Source organism: Equus przewalskii, chromosome 22 (genome assembly GCF_037783145.1).
Source record: "Equus przewalskii isolate Varuska chromosome 22, EquPr2, whole genome shotgun sequence".
Classification (NCBI taxonomy): Eukaryota; Metazoa; Chordata; class Mammalia; order Perissodactyla; family Equidae; genus Equus; species Equus przewalskii.
The window spans coordinates 32,926,245-32,946,424 of record NC_091852.1 but is presented as its reverse complement, the minus strand read 5'-3'; the positions used below and the strand labels follow the sequence as shown (position 1 = coordinate 32,946,424).

General features: G+C 41.7%; 1 protein-coding gene across 9 annotated transcripts in view; it reads left to right on the top strand.

The window, feature by feature from the left end:
* Positions 1-5,955: 5,955 nt before the first annotated feature.
* Positions 5,956-20,180, top strand: part of NFIB (nuclear factor I B) — a 417,340-nt gene continuing 403,115 nt past the window's right edge. For 5 of the 9 annotated variants that reach the window (XM_070590234.1, XM_070590228.1, XM_070590221.1 and 2 more), the window contains exon 1: positions 6,119-6,244. In XM_070590234.1, coding sequence (XP_070446335.1) covers positions 6,149-6,244 — 96 coding nt within the window. In that variant the 5' untranslated portion in view covers positions 6,119-6,148. Of the gene's footprint in view, positions 6,245-20,180 lie in introns of all 9 variants that reach the window. The other 4 variants (XM_070590235.1, XM_070590220.1, XM_070590222.1 and 1 more) reach the window with 4 other exon arrangements.

Genomic DNA, 20,180 nt, shown 5'->3' with positions numbered 1-20,180 from the left:
GAAAATGTGGCCTTTTGGGGACATTTACTCCAGAAAAGTTAGTATAATTTAAGAATGAGCACACTTCAATTACAGACTCACTTATCTTAAAAAAAAAAAAAATGCCTTGTTCTAAGAGAAGCTCAGACTCTGTTCCGGATTTCAATCAAATTTCCCTTCTCTGGAAACAGACGCCGCCCTTAGGGAAGAGCTGCCGGTGGGTCATTTACTCGTGTGTCTCCACCTTTAGGAACCAGTTGTTGCCATTCTTTCCATCTCCTGGTTTGGGAAGGTAAGAAGTCTGCTGCTTATTTTGAAAATGGCCTTTTGGCCAGCATGCTGGACACAGCTCAGGGCGTTCCTTTGTGAGCCCTTAGGGATGGGTGAGGTCAATTAAGATCGGGTCATCAGGGCAGCAGTGAGAAGATGACTCAGAAGCCCTTGCTGCGGGGGGGTGGAGAGCAGTGTCCTCCCTAGTGGGGTGGTACTGTGTGCATAGCACTTGATGGCTCAGTCCAGACTTCCTTCCAAAGGAGATGCAAAGGGGCTACCTATCCCTTTGAACAGCTTCACAGGAAGGCGATGGTGAAGGTGGAGCATTGCAGATTGCTGCTGGTGGGTGTTTTTGCTTTTGTTTTGGAGTTTTCTTTTTTTTGGTGAGGAAGATTGGCCCTGAGCTAACATCTGTTGCCAATCTTCCTCTTTGTGGTTGAGCAAATTGTCACTGAGCTAACACCTGTGCCAATCTTCCTCTACTTTGTATGTGGTATGCTGCCAAAGCATGGCTAGATGAGCGGTGCTAGGTTTGCACCTGGGATCCAAACCCACAAATGCCAACCCACCAAAGCAGAGCAAGGGAACCTAACCATTATGCCACCTGTTGCTGGCGGTTTTGATGAGCTCAGGTGCTGGAGATGCAGGCGGGGGGCGGGCCAGGAAACCCTCACGGTCCGCATGTTGGCTCTATCTCTTCTCCAAGCTCAGAGCAGGAGTGGTCCCACTTGAGGGAATTGTAGTGTATGATGATGGCACCTGAGCGTGAGGGGAAATAGCACATAAAATGGCCACAGGTCACTCCCCGAATCCTCAGAGAGGATGGAAAGCTGGGACTCCTCCCCTCGCAGAATCAGAATGATATAATACTTCTTTGCCCCATTCTGCCTGGCATTCCCCTCTCTGTTACCCCCATGCTGGCCCTGGTCCCAGGGGAAAGCTCACCAAAGTTTCCTCACCTGAGCCTGGTCTTCTGCCAGGTCTGGGTAAATGATGGGATAAACTGTCTGGCTATTCCAAACAGGTTCTTAATGGAAAATATTTACTTCCTGTTGTTGGCTGGATTGGCCAGTCTCCCATTTTTTCTGTTTGGGATCCTCCAGGACCGCCGGCCCGAAACCCAGGAGTCCTGGTAGACTCCTCTCTCCATCAGCCAGCATCCCCAAGGCCTGCTCTTCCATTCTCCGTGATTACTCTCCACCCCACCCCACTGTCTGAACTCGTCATTCATTTGACAGATATTTGAGTGTTTGGGAATGGATGCTGAGCAAACTCAGACCTCGTCCTCCCCGCCCTCCTAGAGCCTGTGGTTTAGGAAATTAAAGTCTTCATCAGTTTTTCCCAGGCATTCTCACTGGGCTTCTCTGTTCTCAGCTTTGCTAACACAGTTCATCCTCCATGTAGTCTCCAGCACATTAAAAACAATAACAACAGACAAACCAACCCCCAAACCTGCATCTTGATTCCCTCTTCCTGGTGGTGGGAGGGGAAGAAGCACCAGACGAAGAGCTGAGAGAGCAAGGCTGAATGTCAGCTCTTCCACTGATCGTCTGTGACTTCCATGAAGACAAGTTGCCTGACCTTGAAAACAGAGTTGGAGCAGATAACACCTGATATTATGCCGATTTTCATAACATCTACAGCTCGGGATGGAGCTTTACGTGGTCTTATTTAATCCTCAAGATGACTATATGAGAGGGGATTTTTTTCAGCCCCCTCTTATGGATAAAGAAACTGAGGCTCACAAAGTTTAAGTAACTAGTTCCAGATCATTTAGCTAGCCAGGGGCAGACCAGAGCCCAGGACTAACTCCCATGGGAAATGATTTTCTCTACATGCTGCCATACAATCTGTTACTACATTCATGAGCATAGGGCTCACACGCTCAGGGCAGCATCAGATTAGATTAGACTTGAACAGCAGGGCCAAATAGCTAAAAATAAAATAAATCACAATAAAATTGTTGAATAAAATGATTCTCCAAATAGCATGTAAATTTGAAGGTTTCCATGGGTCCAGAGCCCTGAGTAGTGGCCACTCCCATCCGTGGATCCCAGTGGGAGTTAGGCCAACCCCACAGCCTGGGGGCTGCACAGGGGCTGGACAGGAAGCCAGCCAGAGCCCTGGGGAGGGTCAGGGTGTGCAGAGGGGCCTTGGGAGCCCCTACCAAGGGCTGCAGGGGCACCAGAAGGGCTTCGCTTTTGCTCTCTCATTCTCTGCCCTTCCCTCTCTCTTTATTTCACCCTCTTTTTTCTCTGATTAGCTTTGTGTCTTTTTTTTTAAGGTTTTTTATCTCTTTTTTGGAGGGGAGGAGGGACTCGTTTCTTCCTTCCCCACTCTCATTCCCCCTTAATTATTAGCTCTATGATTTGGGTCAAATTACTGGCCTCTCTTTCCTATCTGTAAAGAAAGCATAATGCTTACAACCACACACACAGGGCTTATCCTCCGGCCTCTATGTGAAGTACTTATAGTAACTGCTGTAATCCTCTTGTCAATTATAAGGCACTTTATTATTATTAATTCCATTTTCCAGATGAGAACACTGAGGCACAGAGGTCAAGCCACCTGCCTCAGGTCACGTGACTAGCAGGTAACAATGCTGAAATTTGAACCCTGGCCACACAGCTTCTGAGTCAGAGCCCTGGGGGAACACAGTGGGCTGTCTGCAAACGTTAATGTCCCCGAACTCATCTCTCGGCTGATCCCAAGTTTATTAGCTGGTGAGAGAGAAATCAAAGCCCTCCCAGGGCGGGAATGAGCAACAGTTGGTGATTGCTTTGAGCTAAAGTTGTGGCTTTTTGCAAGCTTTTATGCTTCCGAGGGAGGGGTGGAAATTGGGGGAAGCAGCTAGAGGGAGCATGGCTGAACCAGAGGAGGGAGAGTGGGAGTCAGGGGCAGATGCTATGGGGAAAGGAATTTGGGAGGAAAACAGAGATTTGGAGTATTTTAGGGATTTAAGCCAGGTGGGATGGAACACTCTCCTAACCGCCCCCCAACAAAGCATCCTCATTAGCCATTAGTGCTTTGCTTTCGGCATTTAATGCGCGTTTTTTAACGTTGAGTTAAGCCTTTAGAGCTGTCAGGTGAGATTCGTTGAGGGAACGAATTCAGTCACGCTGGCTTCTTCCTGGGAGCCCAGTTCGCGTGATCTCTCCAGGGTATAGACTATGTTGGTACGCCCAGAAGTTTCACTCTCCGTGACAGACATCCCCCAGGACCCCAAATGGTGAGTGGTCAGCCCCTCGGCACACATCTTGTGACTCCTACCCCACTTCTGAATCCCTTTGTAGTCTGCCAGGACTCCCCAGTCACCTGTTCACTGGCATTCCCCAGCCGTGCAAGTGAAGTGCACAGATTTGTCATTTCTATCCCCGGCTTTTTGTTCCCCATGGTTCACACATTTGAATATAAGTGCCTCGGCCTCTCTCCTGCTGCCTTCTCCTTCCTCTGGCTTCCCTGTCATCTTTCATCATTTCCCACTTGCTTCGTCAACTAATCAAAGGAGGTGTCCCCACCGTTACAATGACAACGGACACTCTCAGCAGATATACCTGCGTATTAGCCATGTGGCGTGCCAAGATTGTTAAAGGACTCCGAGGCAGGCAGGAAAGTGGTGTTCTCAGATCGGCACCCTAAAGTCAGGCTCTGCCCTGAAAGAGCCCCACAAAGAGCGCACAGAGAAAGATGGGGGTCCCCGTTTCACTTAGGGTGACTGAGAGAGGTGGGCTGTGGCAGCATCTGAGTATGGGGAGGGGCAGAAAATGTGAAAACTACACTGGCCTCAGCTCTGGGCCTGCAAGCTGCTCCAGAAGAGTGTTCTGGAAATGCATGTGGAGTGAGGTCCTGGGCCCAGGGAGCTGCTGGTCATGAACAGCCGAGGAAGGGACCTGCCTGGGCCCATCCCTTCCTTGGCCCCTGCTACACCAGCTGGATGACTTTGGGTGAAGACGGTTGTGAGCTGAATGAGACACAGGCTGTATCTCATTAATCTCTGTAGCCCCCATGTCTACAGGGGGATGCCTGGCACACAGTAGGCATTCAGCCATGCCGCTGCTGAGCAAATGAAAACAGAAAACCATGATTACCATTAATGGGCTTATTATCCCATCATCACTCCAAAGGAAAAAAAAATACAAATAAGGATTGAAGAATGAGATGGGGAAAGAGAGAAAGGAAAAAAAGGAGGCCTTGCGATCCTGCGGGACTTCAAAGGCAGAGGCCTGCGTGGGGCATTCCAGTCCCCCGCCCACCGGCCTGAAACTACACAAGACACATGAGGAGGGAGCAACCCGAGTCCCCGTCCAGGAGAGGATCTGCCGGGGCTGTGAAGGGCAGGTTCCTTCGCTGCCAGCCCTGAGTCAGGCCACCGTAAGCTCCCCGTCCTGTCTGAGACCGTGGCTGACAGGCTTCCCCAGTGACTATAGAAATGCCCGAAGGACGCAGCTCTTCACAGCAGTTGCTTTTCATCTTTGCAGTTCACAGGCCGAAACAAGTTGCGTCTGCAGCCTCACACAACCGCATGCAGAGAAAAGAACACTCCCGGTAACACAGCAATTTTTTCCCCTTCACTTTGACTGAGTCACATAGGACTTTGTCCTTTTAAATTGCCTGCAGCGCGTGTAAATTCTAAGCCTAAAAGTCACTCAGAGAATACTAGCAGCGCACACTGAAGAAAAAATGACCAAATGCCGTAAGAGAGCTTGCTCGGTTTGGGGGTGTGCTGTAGGGGTCCCCAAAATCCATATTGCTGCTGGTAGAGACGTCCTTGCCCTTTTGCCTTTTAGCAATAGAAAGGGCAGGAATCCATCTGCTCTTCCGGGTCTGGATTTCTAATTGTAGTGGAATGACTCTTGAAGATTCTCCCTGAAATATTCAGAGTTTTACTCTTTTGAAAAGAAGAAAGGCTATTGAGAGTGAGTTGTTTTATTAGTAAATGTTAGTCCTGCTTTCTGTGTGTGCTGATGGGAAGAACTCGTTCAAAGCCCAGGATGAAGCAAAAACCACCAGTGCTGAGGAGACAATGAGTCTCCTTCCAACAGCAGGACAGAGAAGGACTGAGGGAGGAGTCAAATCGAGAGTTGGGATTATGGGCAGACCTGCCCTTCCCTCCTCGTTTTTAGCAGGTCTTCCCTAGATGAAGGAAATAACGTTTCTAGGCCACCTTCAGGCCCGATGCCTCCTGATTGAGAAGCTGTTCTCAGGGCTGATTTATCCTTGCAGATGGCAGGGCTCTTCTTGAACAGAGATTTCAAAGAGTTAAACTGCTTCCATATGTCCAGCATGAGAATGGAGTTTGTAGCCTTTGGCAACCTCGGCTGAATCCAGCTGCAGCTGCTACCTGTGTGTTCCACTCTGTGTGTGTGTGTATGTGTGTGCGCACGCACACCCGCACGCCCGTGTGTGCAGTGACATCTGAACCATGTTCCGACTGTGTGAATGAAACTGTTATGTCTTTGTTGGGGGAGATATTAATTCTGAGCAATTACAGCTCCCTCTCCCCTCACTCCCTCCCACCCCCCTCCCTCCCTTCATCTGCTCAGCAAGGACCATGGACCATGTCAAACAATATACAACAGAGAAGAATGCAAATAAACTTTAGTCTGCATAGCCCAGCAAAGCAGTTAGCCGCCCACTTGCAAGATACTTAACTCTTGTACACATGATACACAAAGAACGCTAGCTACTTTCACCAATCCCTTTAGACCAAAAAAAAAAAAAAAAAAGGCAAAAGAACTGATCCTTGTCTTTCTATCTGTGAGGTTGCAGTTCCTCCTGCTAATAAAGGAGCTTTTCCCATGATGCAGTGTGATAAGGATTGGCCCACATGTAGTCCAGAAAGCCACCGCTGATGTTTCCTTGATTAGGTGTCTTATCTTCCATTGAGCTGCATCTGATGAAGATTGCTGACAGCATAATGGCTGGGAAAACATCGGACAGCTCCATAAAATGGCAGCTATGTTATGACATGTCAGCCAGGACCTGGTGGATGGTAAGTTTGGCGTGATAACATTTTTTTTCACTCCCCCCCTCCTCTCTTCTGAGCTCCTCCTTTATTGTTCCATGCACGTGTTATAAAGTTCGCTGCCTGCGGAAAGTTCAAGCTCAAGTTGTGGGAGCCTGGGGTGCCTCCGCACATCAGTGTGCTAGATAGGATTTCCTCGCTATTGTGGCCAGGGACATAGGCCTTCTTTTTTAAAAAGGCGGTGTGAGTTTTTGTTCACTTTTCTGAAAAAAGAAAAATGCAAATGGTACAGTCGGCCCCAGGCTGGCTGGTGTGAAATATATGAAGGTGGGGCAGTCAGTGGGGGACTGGAGCCTTCTTGGCTAATTGTTCTTGCATTAGTCTTAAAACAGAGTAATGTACTTCTTTCTTTGGCTGCTCTGAATAATGATTTAGATAGTGTATTGTATCATGTTGTGTGCGGTTCCCTCATCAGTATGCGACTGTCCCCCACGCTTCGCCTTAATTTGGAATCCACCTCCCTTTCAATGAATACTGTAACTGGAGCAACCACTGATTACTGTGCCACTCAGCGTAATTAAATTTAGTTAATGAGGATATGCATATTCAGTTCATTATTTTTCTTTGCTCCAGCAAATGTGTGTGGGTTTGTTGTTGCTGGTTTTTTGTCTTTTTTTCTTTTAATCCTCATATTTGTCCAGCTGCAAATTTGGGGAAGAGGAAAAAAAAAAAGCATAAAAATTCAGGACATGGATGAATCCTGTGATTCAGCTTTAAAAATAATATCTGGAGGAGAGAAGTTGTAACTTTCTTTAATCAGAATGCTGGGATTAGAGGCTGTAGTTTTGGGAAAGAAAAGCTTTCACATCAAAAAGTGCTACATGAAAAATTTCAGTCTACTGATTTCTGTTGTGTGGACAATGGTCTCTTGTACGCAATAGTCGTGACATGAATGGGGAAACCTTCTGCAGGCAAGCATTCCAGTATGAATATTAAATTCATCCTTGGGTTAATTCATCTGAGCATTTATGTTCTTTCTTTTCTGCTTCTTTCTCTCTCTGTCTCGCTCTTTCTTTCTTTCCTTCTGCCCCTTTCATTTGCGTCTTGACTGCTCTTGCTTGCTTGCTTTGATAATTATTATGCTTACTGCACGGGCTGTTTTCTCACAATTAGTACAGTGTGAGACAATGGGCACTTTATTCTAGGTAGTGAGGGGTATGGCCAGCCCTGGTGGTCAGCTCATCCCCAGTGCCCAGACAGGAGGGAGAGCCTTCCGATTAGTCCTGGCTTCTGGCAGGACTTCTAGGCAAAAGGGTTTCTTATGAATGTGTTTGAATTTCCCGAAAGGTGGACATTATGCTGTTGCTTCTGGGCTCTTCCTGAGAGCGCACTGGGTACAGGGCTTCGCTGCACATTGCGTTCTTCTCTGCACTTTCTGGTTCCTGCGAGATGTGTGAGCCTGAAGGAAAACTTTTCTGCCGCTGCTACTTGTTGCTGTTTTGAGTGCTCTGTTTCCGAAAGGAAGGGCAGTTCTCAAGGAGAGAGAGCAGCCTGACTCCTTTCCTCTCTCTCTCAACCATTTTATTCCATTTGGAGTATGTTTTACAAGTGCTATAAACTCCAGAGTGGCAGGTTTTCATTCATGGCTGTATCTCTCATTAAGCTTGAACACTGTGCGCGTACACGGGTGCAATGAACTCTTAAAATAACTGGCAGATATTTGGTGAGAGATCTTGCGAAATGTTTACGTAAAAGATTTGCTCGATGTGACTGTACTAAGACTTGGAAGTGATGTTTTAATAATTATCGCGCCTCTTAACTCTCATTTTAGGATGTTTCCAGAAGTGAGTTTTAAAATCACTATTTTTACTAAATGAAACATTTTTCTGTCGGAAAAGTCCAAGGTTTTACTCTAACTTTTTTTTACTTAAACACTGGGATTAATATGGGTATAGTCAGATAATCACGGTACATATTTTGCCGTTAAATTTCATCATTCTGGTTCTGTGCAGAGAGATCATAGCTTCCCAAGAGAAGTGTTTTGTGGATACTAGTGTTAGAGCTTTGTATAAGCTGACTATTCGCTTTTTAAAATTCTGTTCTTTTGTTGCCTGAGAAGATGGCAGAATATGTACATATAGGGACAGGTTCAGAGATAAAATATTAGGTCAAAATTTTTTGCATAAATTATTTTCATATTTAATCTTCATTAGGTTGCATGAATAGTATGTAAGTTTCTTATTAAGGACAACTCACTTTTAATAAACTTTGTTAATTTGAGAAAAATGTCTAAGGGATTAATATTTAATGTGTCATTGAAAACTTGGAATGACAGATGCTTTGTGGAAAGCCTAATTAATCGAACTAAATTATTGCTTATCATTGGCAATATAGTGGAAGAGAGAAGGAAGTACCTGGCAGCTGCTTTATCATGATTCTCCTGTTTTGCATTTTAAGGACTATTTTTAAAAGGTGTTTTAAGGTCCTTCCAAACTGGTTTATTGTAATTCGTCTCTCACTATGACACTGCTTTTTTTATTTTTACAATTGCTCTGGGGTTTTTGTGTAAGAATTTTGTATCCTTATTTGGCTAATCAAATGAAGTTTTAGGACCCGAATCCTGAATTCCAAAGCTGCAGTGTTAAAACGTCCCAGCAATTGGTTCCTGACTTATTGTCTCTTTCACTTAGATTCTCTGATTGTGCGACAATGATCATAAATTCTACTTGACAGGGAAAAAACCCAAACAAGACGTAGTTGTCCAATTCTACATCTGTTTTCCTTCCTAGATAGGCATGTTTTAGTAAAACAGAGGGTGGAAAAACATTTTATTGAGACAGCTGAAAATAAACAAGTACAAGAAGAGTAAACTCATGTGTGTGTATGTGTGTGTATGTTAAATATCATCTCCATACATGCAGTTTTTAAAATGATGCCTCCCTATATGTTTTACTTCTTTAGGTTGTTTTGCGTGTAACTTCTTTCAAGGAAAAAAAATCATGTAAGCAGTTTCAATTACAGGTGGTTGGCTATATTTAGAGTTCTGTTGATGACCTTTCACATTATTTAAAAATACCACTTGGAATGTGTTAAAGACGTATCTTGTAAATAGAACTATTTTATTAACAGTTTTTGATGATGCTATATGTTTCCTTTTGAACCACTGAAAAATAAAGCTAACAAAAACAGTTTTTGGACTTCCCATTCTATTTCGTACTGCTTATTTAAAGCTCTCCAGGAGACCTATTGCAACTTCTTTGTTAGCTATTTGGAACTTCAGGGTAACGAGTATGCACCAGACATTATTTTTTTTCCTGAATTTCATAAGTCTAATCCTTTGATCCCATCAGAACCAGGCAGGACATTTATAAATTTATCATAATCAAGAAGGACAATTATTTAAATATTAATTCATAAAATTTTAATTTGAAAAATTAATTGCCAGTCTATGAGACTTGAAATTCTCATCGTCTGGTAAATATTATTCGAAGTAAACAGACACATAAACATAAAAATTGAACTAGATCTCATATTATCAAAGGCACAAAGGTGATTCTTGGTTGAACACCAATGAATCTACTCAGTTGTAATGTACATTTTATTTTTCTCAAAAGAAAATAATTTACTTTTTGAGAAATTGGTGTTAAAATACAGTTCTTTTATATGGTGTTATCATTTGGCTTAAGACAATATTAATAAGGTGTCCAATGCATCGTTTGTTTGACTGTTTTAAACATAAAATTCTGTTCTCAATACAAATTTTAATTAAGTGGCTTGACAACAAATGTCAATATAGGTATGACAACAATGAAGAGACTGTCTTTACGATAAATAATTCTCTGAGATCTTTGAGAAGTTGAGGCAAACTTAGGCTTACAATTAACTATTTTTAACTGAAAATTCTAAAATTAATATATCTTTTTACAAATACTGGAACTAGTATATGTTATAGTCTATATTTTATTTTACTTTACCATAAGCAGAAGAGTTCCTAAACAGTCTAATTAATATGCTAAAAATATATATGAGAAGGCTCCCGCCTAGCCTAATAACCAGGTTTAAGCTCCTACAGTAATCTACCAGCCAAGCAAAGATATACCTGAAAATCAAAATTCAATATTTATTTAATTTCAAATTTTATTTTATTTCATTTAGAAGTGTAATTGAATATAGAAATGTACTTGAAACTAATAGACACTACACAGATAAAAACTACATCAACTAGTGGCCTGAAGATATGTCTATATGTTGAAACTATTTCCAGAATTAGAAGCTATAAAATTTATGTTTCATGCAACAACTATCTGTTAAGAACTTTCTATATGCCAGGCAATGTTCTAGGTGTGGGGACAACCAAGGCTGTCTCTCTATTCTGGAATCAAACTCATGTCCCAGTGTTACAGGCAGGGGTACTCATCACACTCACGAAGGCTTCTGAATGATTTCCATTTGCTGTATAATGTTAGTAAATATGCAGGTATTACCTTTGCACATATGTCAGTCATTGTGAAAGGTAGTCAATGCATCTTTTCAATACTCTTTTTTAAGCCTGTAGTTGAATGTTAGCATTGCCGTTACCTAATCCATCTTCTGTACAATTAATGACATGGATAAAGACTAATAGTTTATGAAGTACCAGTTCCTGAGTAAAGAAACAATGACGATGATGATGATGATAATGTCTGAGTGAAAAAAATGATTTCAACATCTGTAAAAAATGTTAACACTTTTTTAATGTTTCAAATTTTTTCATAGACAAATTGCACTTTTTTCATTACCCCTCTTCCATACCTATATTCTTTAGTGATGTATTCTCATTTGTAATACCGTTTCAGCATATTTAAATAAGAATGAACTATATGGAAGATGAGGTTAAATACATTACTGTTCTTCTAAGACATTTTCTTATCTGGGAATGATTTTTATTTTATTTTCCATGATTTATTTTCACTTACATCTCTGCATAACAAATACAGCATATAAACTTTGGATAAGGAAAATATGCTTTGGATCCAATCTTAATAAATAGTGATTAGATGGTTATTAATTTAATCAGAGAGTAAGAAACACAAGCGCCTGTCTATCCTCTTTTCCAGTTCCTTTTTGGAAGCGAAGGGTCATGTTCTCAAGGAGCGTTATCTCTTCTATCTGTGGGAAAGCGGGTGTTGATTTTCCAGTTGAGAGACTAGTCAACAAAGATATCTGATGCTCACAACGTCATTGAAACTACAGCATATTTCTGGAACATAGCTGAATGGTGTCGATCACTACCTTTAGGCGTTTTTAAAAAATTCCCTGAGATGATTATTTTGTGACGTTTTCTGTAGTATGGTTTGTAATATACATTCTGAGGGGCTGAGAAAGTGAGCTTGGATATAGGAAGATAGACCAGACCAGTGAAAGAGAATTCGATTCCTCTGTTGCATCCCAATGTGTAAAATAGTCAGGATAATGCACCTTTGGTGCAAAAGTTCTTTTCACAAAAGTTCTATTAAGGGATATATGTAGCTATACCATATATTTCACTGACTTTAAGCATTTTAAGTTTTATTGCATTTTAAGTGCTTAGCAAAGAGCCAGGAGACTAGAAAGTGCTCGATAAATGTTAGTTATGATAATTATTATTATTTCAGCTTACACTTAGCATGTTTTATAATGGGGCAGCTTTAATAACAATTTTCATTTCTCACTGTTTTAGCATAAGTTTTAACCCAGCACTTCTCTAAAACATGACTTTATTTAGAAAGCAATTTTTTTTAGCTTCTTACTATGATGTTCATTTTCTGAGGTTGTAGCATAATGGATATGTTTATGAGCGCAGGGCTGAATCCTGGGAAATGTAGATTTGGTGACCTCTGGCAAATGAATTTGCTCCTCTCACGGCTGGGAGAGCCAGCTGTAAAGTGCAGATAATCATACTCATTACTTGTCGCTCCAACCTGTCGTGAGGATGAATGAGATGGAGTCGGTGAGGCACCTGGTGAATGCAGTGTAAATACCAAGTTCATAACACATACCCAAGGGGGCTAGGATAAGCTGTGACTATTTATGCAGCCTCAGATCTGAGCACTTAGTAGGTCCCCCCAAAATACACAGGGTAGGTGAAGTGACTGTAACTGTAGCATTTTTCTATGGGGCTTTCATAACTATGTTGGCTTTTTGAGTTCATATAAACTTCTTTTGTGGGAACGGCATACATAAATGAATCCTAAAAATTTGGTATTTTCCATTTCAAATTATAGGAGATTTCTTAAAAGCAGAGCCTCCTGAAATATTTCCTTACACTTAGAAAGATTGAATGGCTAATGTTACACATGAGCTTAATTTTAAACATTAGCTACTATGATCTTAAGGGTAAAAGAAATTAACAATTGTTGAGGGCTTCCTATTGGCCAGGTGTTGGCCAGGTACTTTGGGTGGCAATTTATATCAGTCGACTCATTCAGTCATCAGCACAGCACAATAAAACAGGCAAAACCAGCCCCACTCTACAGATGAGGCCACTGGACCCTGAGGTTAAGCAACTTGCTGAAATGCACTCCACTAATAATGAGGGAAGGGGAACACAAGGACACTGAAATCCACAAAGTCGAAGTTTGCCTGCTCCTCCCCGAGAACCCGATCAACTGTTTCATCCAGTGACCTGGCTTATGACTCATGATTTGTGACCACGGTCAGGTTTTGCCACCGCCTGCTCTGCACCTGCCTGCGCCTCCAGCTTCGAGCCTGACCTCTTTCTGAGGCTCAGCTCTCCCTGTGTGTTCAGGGGGCCAGCTCACTCTCCCGAGCTGTGTCTGAGGATTGTACAGCTCTGGGATTGGAGGTGGCTGAATTCTTTGGAAATGTGATTCCATTCATCTTTCCTCAAGACAATTAGACTCGCTATAGTCATAAGCCATCTGGGGAAATTTTTTGGAAAGAAATTGGCAAGCAAAGCGTTTCCATTTTCAGGTTTTGATGATATCTGTTTATCTCCTGGGGCTCTTGTGGGGCTCCAATGAGATAGTACATAATAAACGACTGAAAACTATAAAATGCAAAACAAATCGAAGGTACACATGTTATTATCTGGTGGTGGTAAACATGGGTAGGTGAAGAAAAGCTTCCCAGAATTTTGCCAGTGTTCTGGAGCTTGCGATAATGGTAAATTTCCACTAGGTGACGGAGAAAATGCTGGCCGTCTAAAATGTTATGTGATGCTCTTTGCAAATTCTGCTGCTAAACTTCAGATAACAATGCACTACTAGTTCACCAACATCTCATGTTGTAGCAGTAATAATAATACCCATCACCTCCTTTTGCTCATTTAATGGGAGGGTATGAAATAAAGAAATTTCCAAAATGTCGTCTATACTATCTTGCAGTTCAGTTCTTAGATTTTTCATTGCTATGTTTGCTCTTTCACTTGTACCACAAAAGACTCATACTGTAATAATTCTTCAACAAAGTTATTTTAACTCGCATAGCATATGTTATCATAGGAAAGATTTAGTTTGTCATATAATGTAATGGACAGCACATCATGCTATAAATGGGATTTTTTTCCTCTTATTTTCAGGATCGTTAGAGGTAACAATCATCCACTGTTTGAATTGAAATGCTAGCGTATTTGCTATGTTTTTACGCTGTATGTAGGCTGTATGAATGTCCCCACACAAATGAACCCACTTTATTATATGACATTGATTACGTAGGAATATAAGATTTGTCTTACGTTATTTAGTGGCTCAGGGGTGCAACCAAAATTATAAGTGTCAAGAGGTTGGAGACTGGGTCTTATTTACCAGCTCTAAACAGCATTTTGCACATAAAAGGCCCTTAATAAATAACTTAAATTGCATCAAGACGGTTACTATCCCATCTTACTGATGGAGACAGGGATCTCAACGGGCGCTCAAGTTCTGAGTTGATCAGTGACGACGGGCTCCTAATTTGTGGCTCAAGTTATGAATCACCGTACCTCCCTTTCCAAGATAAAACTTAAATGTGCTAGAGGCAGGTAGGAATGATGGTGGAATTAGCAGCAAAGTTTTAAAGCTGAGAGTGAGAGTGGGAAGAAGGCCCAGAAGCAAAAGCAGCAAATTTGTATTTCCCTTCAAGCAGAAAGGCTCATGGTTATTGCCAAGTGGAGGCAACAGATGAACAGGCCATCTTTGTCAGCAACCATCACCTCCTATTTTCTTAATTCTACCTTCATCATAGTAATGAAGACCTCTCAAGGTCTAATAAGTTAGAGAATTTGGAAAAGGCTGATGTACTTTGGGGGATAAACAACCAAAGGAAGTTGACTTGGACTAAGTGAGTTTTTGTTTAATTTCTTTTTTTCTTTCTTTCTCTCTCTCTCTTTTTTTTTTTTTTTGCTGAAGAAGAGTCACCCTGAACTAACACCTGTGGCCAAACTTCCTCTATTTTGTTTGTGAGCCACCATCACAGCACAACGACTGATAGACAAGCAGTGTAGGCCCACGCCCGGGAACCAAACCCTGGCTACCCTAGCGGATCACGCTGACCTTACCCCTAGGCACCGGGGCTAGCCCTAATTTTTTATTTTTGATGAAATAAGTTTCATTTAAGAGGATTATTTTTCCACTCTAAGGTTTCAATTATTTTTCCGTGTGTGTTACCCTTATGGCAACGTTGGGCAAGGCCTTGGTTGTAGACTGCACACTTTAATTTTTGGGGTTTGGATGAGGGCTTGGGGAACATGGTGAGAACAACAAAAACTTAAAATGGGATGGGGAGAATATGGAGAGACATGGGCCGTTGGGAAAGTGAGAAAGAAGGTACCCAAGCATTTGTTAAGAAATAACTGCTTCTCAGTGACTTTGAGGAGATAAAGAGAAAAAGGCATCTATTTGGACTGGGCCCTGTTTCAACCATATAAGTTGGTGTCTGAATGAAAACTAAGAACACTGCTTCCCAATGCCAGCACTGAGTGCTCCAGCACTGGAAACTCAGCAGCCTGATGTTCCGAGCCTGGAGGGTCGCGAACCCCTATTCCTGTGATCACTTTCCCTTGGTGCTGTGGGAAAGTGAATTTGGGATAATGTTCTGTAATCCAAATATCAGAGCCCCCTCAGCCAGAGACTAGCCCTTTAAATAAAATGTATTTCCACATCTAGCAGAAACTAGTGATACCACAACTGCTTTTGTTTACTTCACCCCTCCCAAGCTTCTTTTTGGATATTTTAACGTGAAGTGATGGTAGAGAGAGATGGGAGAAAAATTTGAGTGTGGACCATTGCTTTTGCTCCAAAACACTCCAGTCACTGCTACAACCAGGAGAACTGTTCTCCCTTCCAAATCACAGCCTCTGGTTTGAAGGAGCAGTGAAAGAGCTGTGACTACAAGATGAGCAGTCTTCACTTTACCTTCCGGGTGTCCTCAACTGTTCTTATCAAGTTTCAGGGTTTAATGCTGATACTGACAGCTAATCTGGTGGGAAATTATGCAGGGGGAAATAAACTGACATTTCTCAAATTTGGTCTTTGGGTAGATACAGGTGGGAGAATATGAGACTAAAAATAGCATCATATATGCTATAGCATGCATTGCAGAGGACAATAACTATTGTGATTTTCTAGAATCACAGGTTGTTTGCTATTATTGATAGACCTGAATAACCTCATATAAACTTCTTTTACCTTCTCTGTAAAATTTCCTCTGATTTGCTCTCAGGTGGAACTGTAGAATGCTGGGCGATACAATAACGACCAAGACTTTTGAAGAGTCAGCAATGCTTTTTTATCCATAAGTAGAAGGAATGACACTAAATGGCCATTTTATTTTTCCAATAAGATATTAATTATCTTATGTGAGGCTATTCATTTTTTTGGCACCAAAGATGTTTATAAATGGTACCTCACATAATACAAACCACATGTTTATGTAGCACGAATGTTCAATCAATTAGTTTACACACACAAATGCAGGAATATTGATGACACATGTTAGCTTTTAGTGGGAAAAAAGCCAACAAAGCTAATTTGATGCATTGATCCTCAGGACATGCACACAGATGTGAACCTTTGACTTCATCACAAGTGATTTGGCTGACAAACAGTAGCTTGTAATTATTGTTGCCCCATCATAAATTAATTAATAGATCAATCAATCAGTTCAGAACTAGCAGCCAGGCCACATTTGTCGGTTTGGGACGGCTCCCTTCACTTTATCTCCCTCACGTGTGCTTTTCTTAGCAGATGCTTTGAAAACATTTGCTTATGCCACATTGGCTTTTTCCTAAGCCTTAATAGGGAATTCCAAACAGTAGCCTGGGTGTAGGGAAATGTTGCTGATGTATTGATTAATATCCTCTAAACTCTTGGCTGTAGGACTATCCATGGGTAAAGTGAATAATTATCGAGCATTGGAAAGTTTTTGGCCAACGCCATCTCCTTAAGCAGGGAATAGGAAAAGAGCATCCCAATGTCTCAAGAAATGGGTATCACGTAGAGGCTGATTGCTACGGTAACAGTCCCAACATTGTCCAAAAAAGACCTTCTTTGATTATGTTTCCACCTCTATCCTATATTTTGGAAGATTCCACTAACTGAACACGTTGCATTTATTGAACTGTGAGTTCTTGAGTTTTCAGACACTGCCATCTATTAAGCACTCCTACGTGCCAGGTTTGCTGCTAGGTACTTCATATAGATTATTTTATTTAATTCTTGCAACAACACTGAGAAGAACACGTTAACTCCCATTTTACAGCAGAAGAAACTGAGGCTTTGAGGGTTTAGATAGTTTGTCCCAATTTACACAGCTAATAATGGACAGTGCCATGATTAAGTCAGGTTGTTGGCACTTCCCACTCAACCATGGTTAACCAGACATCAAAGAACTTCTGAACAGCACGTTACAACCCATGTTACCACGTGGGGTTGATGTAATTGTAGCCAAAGCAAAGAAACTTGACATTTTCGTAAGAAGTCTTATTCTGGATAAAACTACCATTTCTGAGAGGCCTTGGGAAAGACTGAAAAATAGTTTTAGATACCACTTATTTATTTATTATTTTTCCAGCTCTCTTGAGATATTTGACAACATTATGTAAGTTTAAGGTATACAATGTGATAATTTGATACACTTATATATTATGAAATGATTAGGACAATAAGGTTAATTAACACCTCCATCACCTCACTTCGTTACCTTTTGCATGTGTGTGTGGTGAGAACACTTAAGATCTATTCTCAGCAAATTTTGTGTATATAATACAATATTGTTAACTATAGTCCCCATGATGTATAGTAGATCCCCGAAACTTATTCATCTTATAACTGGAAGTTCTTGGATACCCTTCTTGACTCTACCTTGGAGAGCTCCAGAAAGAGTGGGGCGGGGGGGTCCTCTGAACCCTACTTTGTTCTGCTCTGTCCCTGTTCCTCTGAAGTATCATCCACAGCTGGGTTGACGGGGTGTCACTACTTTCTTTGGTTTGCTTCATTTTCTTGTCCTGAATCAATGGGGGCAGTGGAATGACAGTTGTACTGGGAATCAAAAGAGCTGGATGGATGTCCCTAAACTGGTCTGTATGCATAAGCAAGCCGTGTAATCTGAGTCCTGCCTACTTCCTTGAGCCACGGTAAGAAGCCAATGAAATGCGGCAGTTACTAACTTTTTTGGGCCTCCCATCAGAACCTAGTACACACATATATAAATACATAGGATGAAAATTAAGTATTCATAAAACAATCTTTATTCCTAATGCCTGAAGTGTACTTTTAATAGTTTTTATTTCATTCTATGTCATCTTTTTAAGAGAAGGTGCTAGTTATATTGATATCTTGACCCACTAGCGGGTCATAATACATGGTTTGAAAAATACTGAGAGAATGTCAAAGTTCTCTTTTGAGGTTGAATTTAATATCTGCATAGAAGTGCTCCGGATTCTTGTGTTTAGAGGCCTTTTATTATTTGAGCCCCACCTTTTGAAGGAATTTCATACTCATTAGAAGAGAGTGATTATTTGGGGGGCTGTGGTCTTGGTCTGTGGCCCGACTGGAGAACATTCCACTGGGTGTTTCTCCTCTGAGCTGCTCTAAGGATGAGAGAATCCGTCCAGTCAACCCTTGGAAGAATAGGAGGGCACAAAGTAGGTAGTGGCTACTGGGCTGGGTCTGTGTCTAAAAGCATGATGAATTCTTATCTTCACCTGAGAAATAGTGCCTATAGGACATGCCCTTATTTTGTAAATAAGGTGATGGAATGAGGTTGAAGAATTTGAGGGGAAAAAAAACGTGTACTGCCCGCTGAAAACATAAAGAAATGGCCTTTTGGTACAAATCAAAGAAGATGGATAGAATAAGTGTTTTCCTAAAGAGTTTTCTCCCCCCTGAAATTTTTAGTAGAAGGAAATCTTGGGTACTATGTAAGGTAATATCTATTGCACTTTACATATCCTCATGTGGAATAGAGGAAAGTTAAAAATATTTTCTTTAGAATATAGAAACTTCATATTCTCACCAATCTGCATTTTATAATGTTTATAAAGTTGAGAGCTGAGGGGCAGCTAAAATTAAAATGAGAGAGAGTATAGGATAATGAAAACAGCATTTGAAGGGTGTTTCAGATTGAGACTCAGATAGCTTCATGGTTAAGGATCTGGGCTTCTAAGGCCAGACCACCTGGGTTCAAATCCCAAATATGCTATCAACCAGCTGGATAAACGTAGACAAATGATTATCCTCTCTGTGTCCCAGTTTCCTCAACTGTTCTGTTTGGGGCTAGTAGCAGGATCAGCTTGGTAGCGCTGTTCCAAGGATTAGATGCATTAATACGTGTAAAGGACCTTGCTCAGTATATAGCCAGTCCTCATGTTAGTATTAACTGTTAACTGCAAATAAAATGTAATCACAATGCTTCACAATGAAATGCTTTACAATAAATAAGGTCTACAAATAAGGAAAACAAAATATAATGTTAAAAAACAAGACTGCCCCCCTCCCTCTCCCCTCAAAAAACCCCAGAAACTACACATTGAGGAACTGATTCTTAGCAGTCAAATCAGTGGTTTTAGGGTCAACAGAGCAATTAGCTCAATTGAATTACACCAAGACTTTGCACATCTTTTGTTCTGACAAAGTGATTTCTCCTAGATTCTGAGCTCCTGTTCATTTTAGTCTGTGTACTACTAATGTCACTTAATTCAATTTTTCCCTGAACTCATTGGTAAATTTCTGGAGAACAGGTAGGATCTTCCTTAGCCTTACACTTCCTCTCCTGACTTCTTCTCTCAACCTTCAGTACCCGGTGTGTGTGTGTGTGTGTGTGTAGGGGCAGGGGAGGGGGGGCAGTCATTCTATAAGACTTGTTGAATGAGATCAAGCTTACCTTAACTTCCAGTTTCTTAGCCCATCATTAGTGCTTTGGACACACAATTTATAAATTATATAAATGTATAATAATAAATATACAAATTTATAAATAAAGTCAGTCTTGCTTTTCATAGAGGCACCCTCAAACACACATGCAACTTACAAATGAGTTGTGCTCTAAGAGCTCACTATAATTCAGTCCATAGAAATTTTGTAACACGTGCAGTGTGTCCTCAAAGGACCTGTCAAAGACGATTTCACCCACAGTGTACCAGGTGCAATTTAGGCTCTAGGCAACTGGGGCCAGGAGCATAGCACCCTTCCATTCCGGGGAAGGGCCCTTCCTCCTTCAAAGAGCCCCTTTCTCAGAGGGGAGAAGGAATCTTGCATCTCCAAGGGACAGAGAGTGGACCGCACTACTCTAAACTCTCAGAAAGGAGAGTTGAGAATTGGCAATATGGCCTGGCAGCCTCTGGAGAGTACACAGAGGGTGGAGGAGGGGTAGGAGGTAACCTTTACTCCTCCCTCCTGCCCCCTTTGTCTTTCATTTTCCTAATATTGGCAAGGAGGAGAGGGAGCAGTCCTGCAGCTTTCCTTCACCTATGACTTGGTTTCCCCTTCTCTCCATCTTCCTCTCTTGA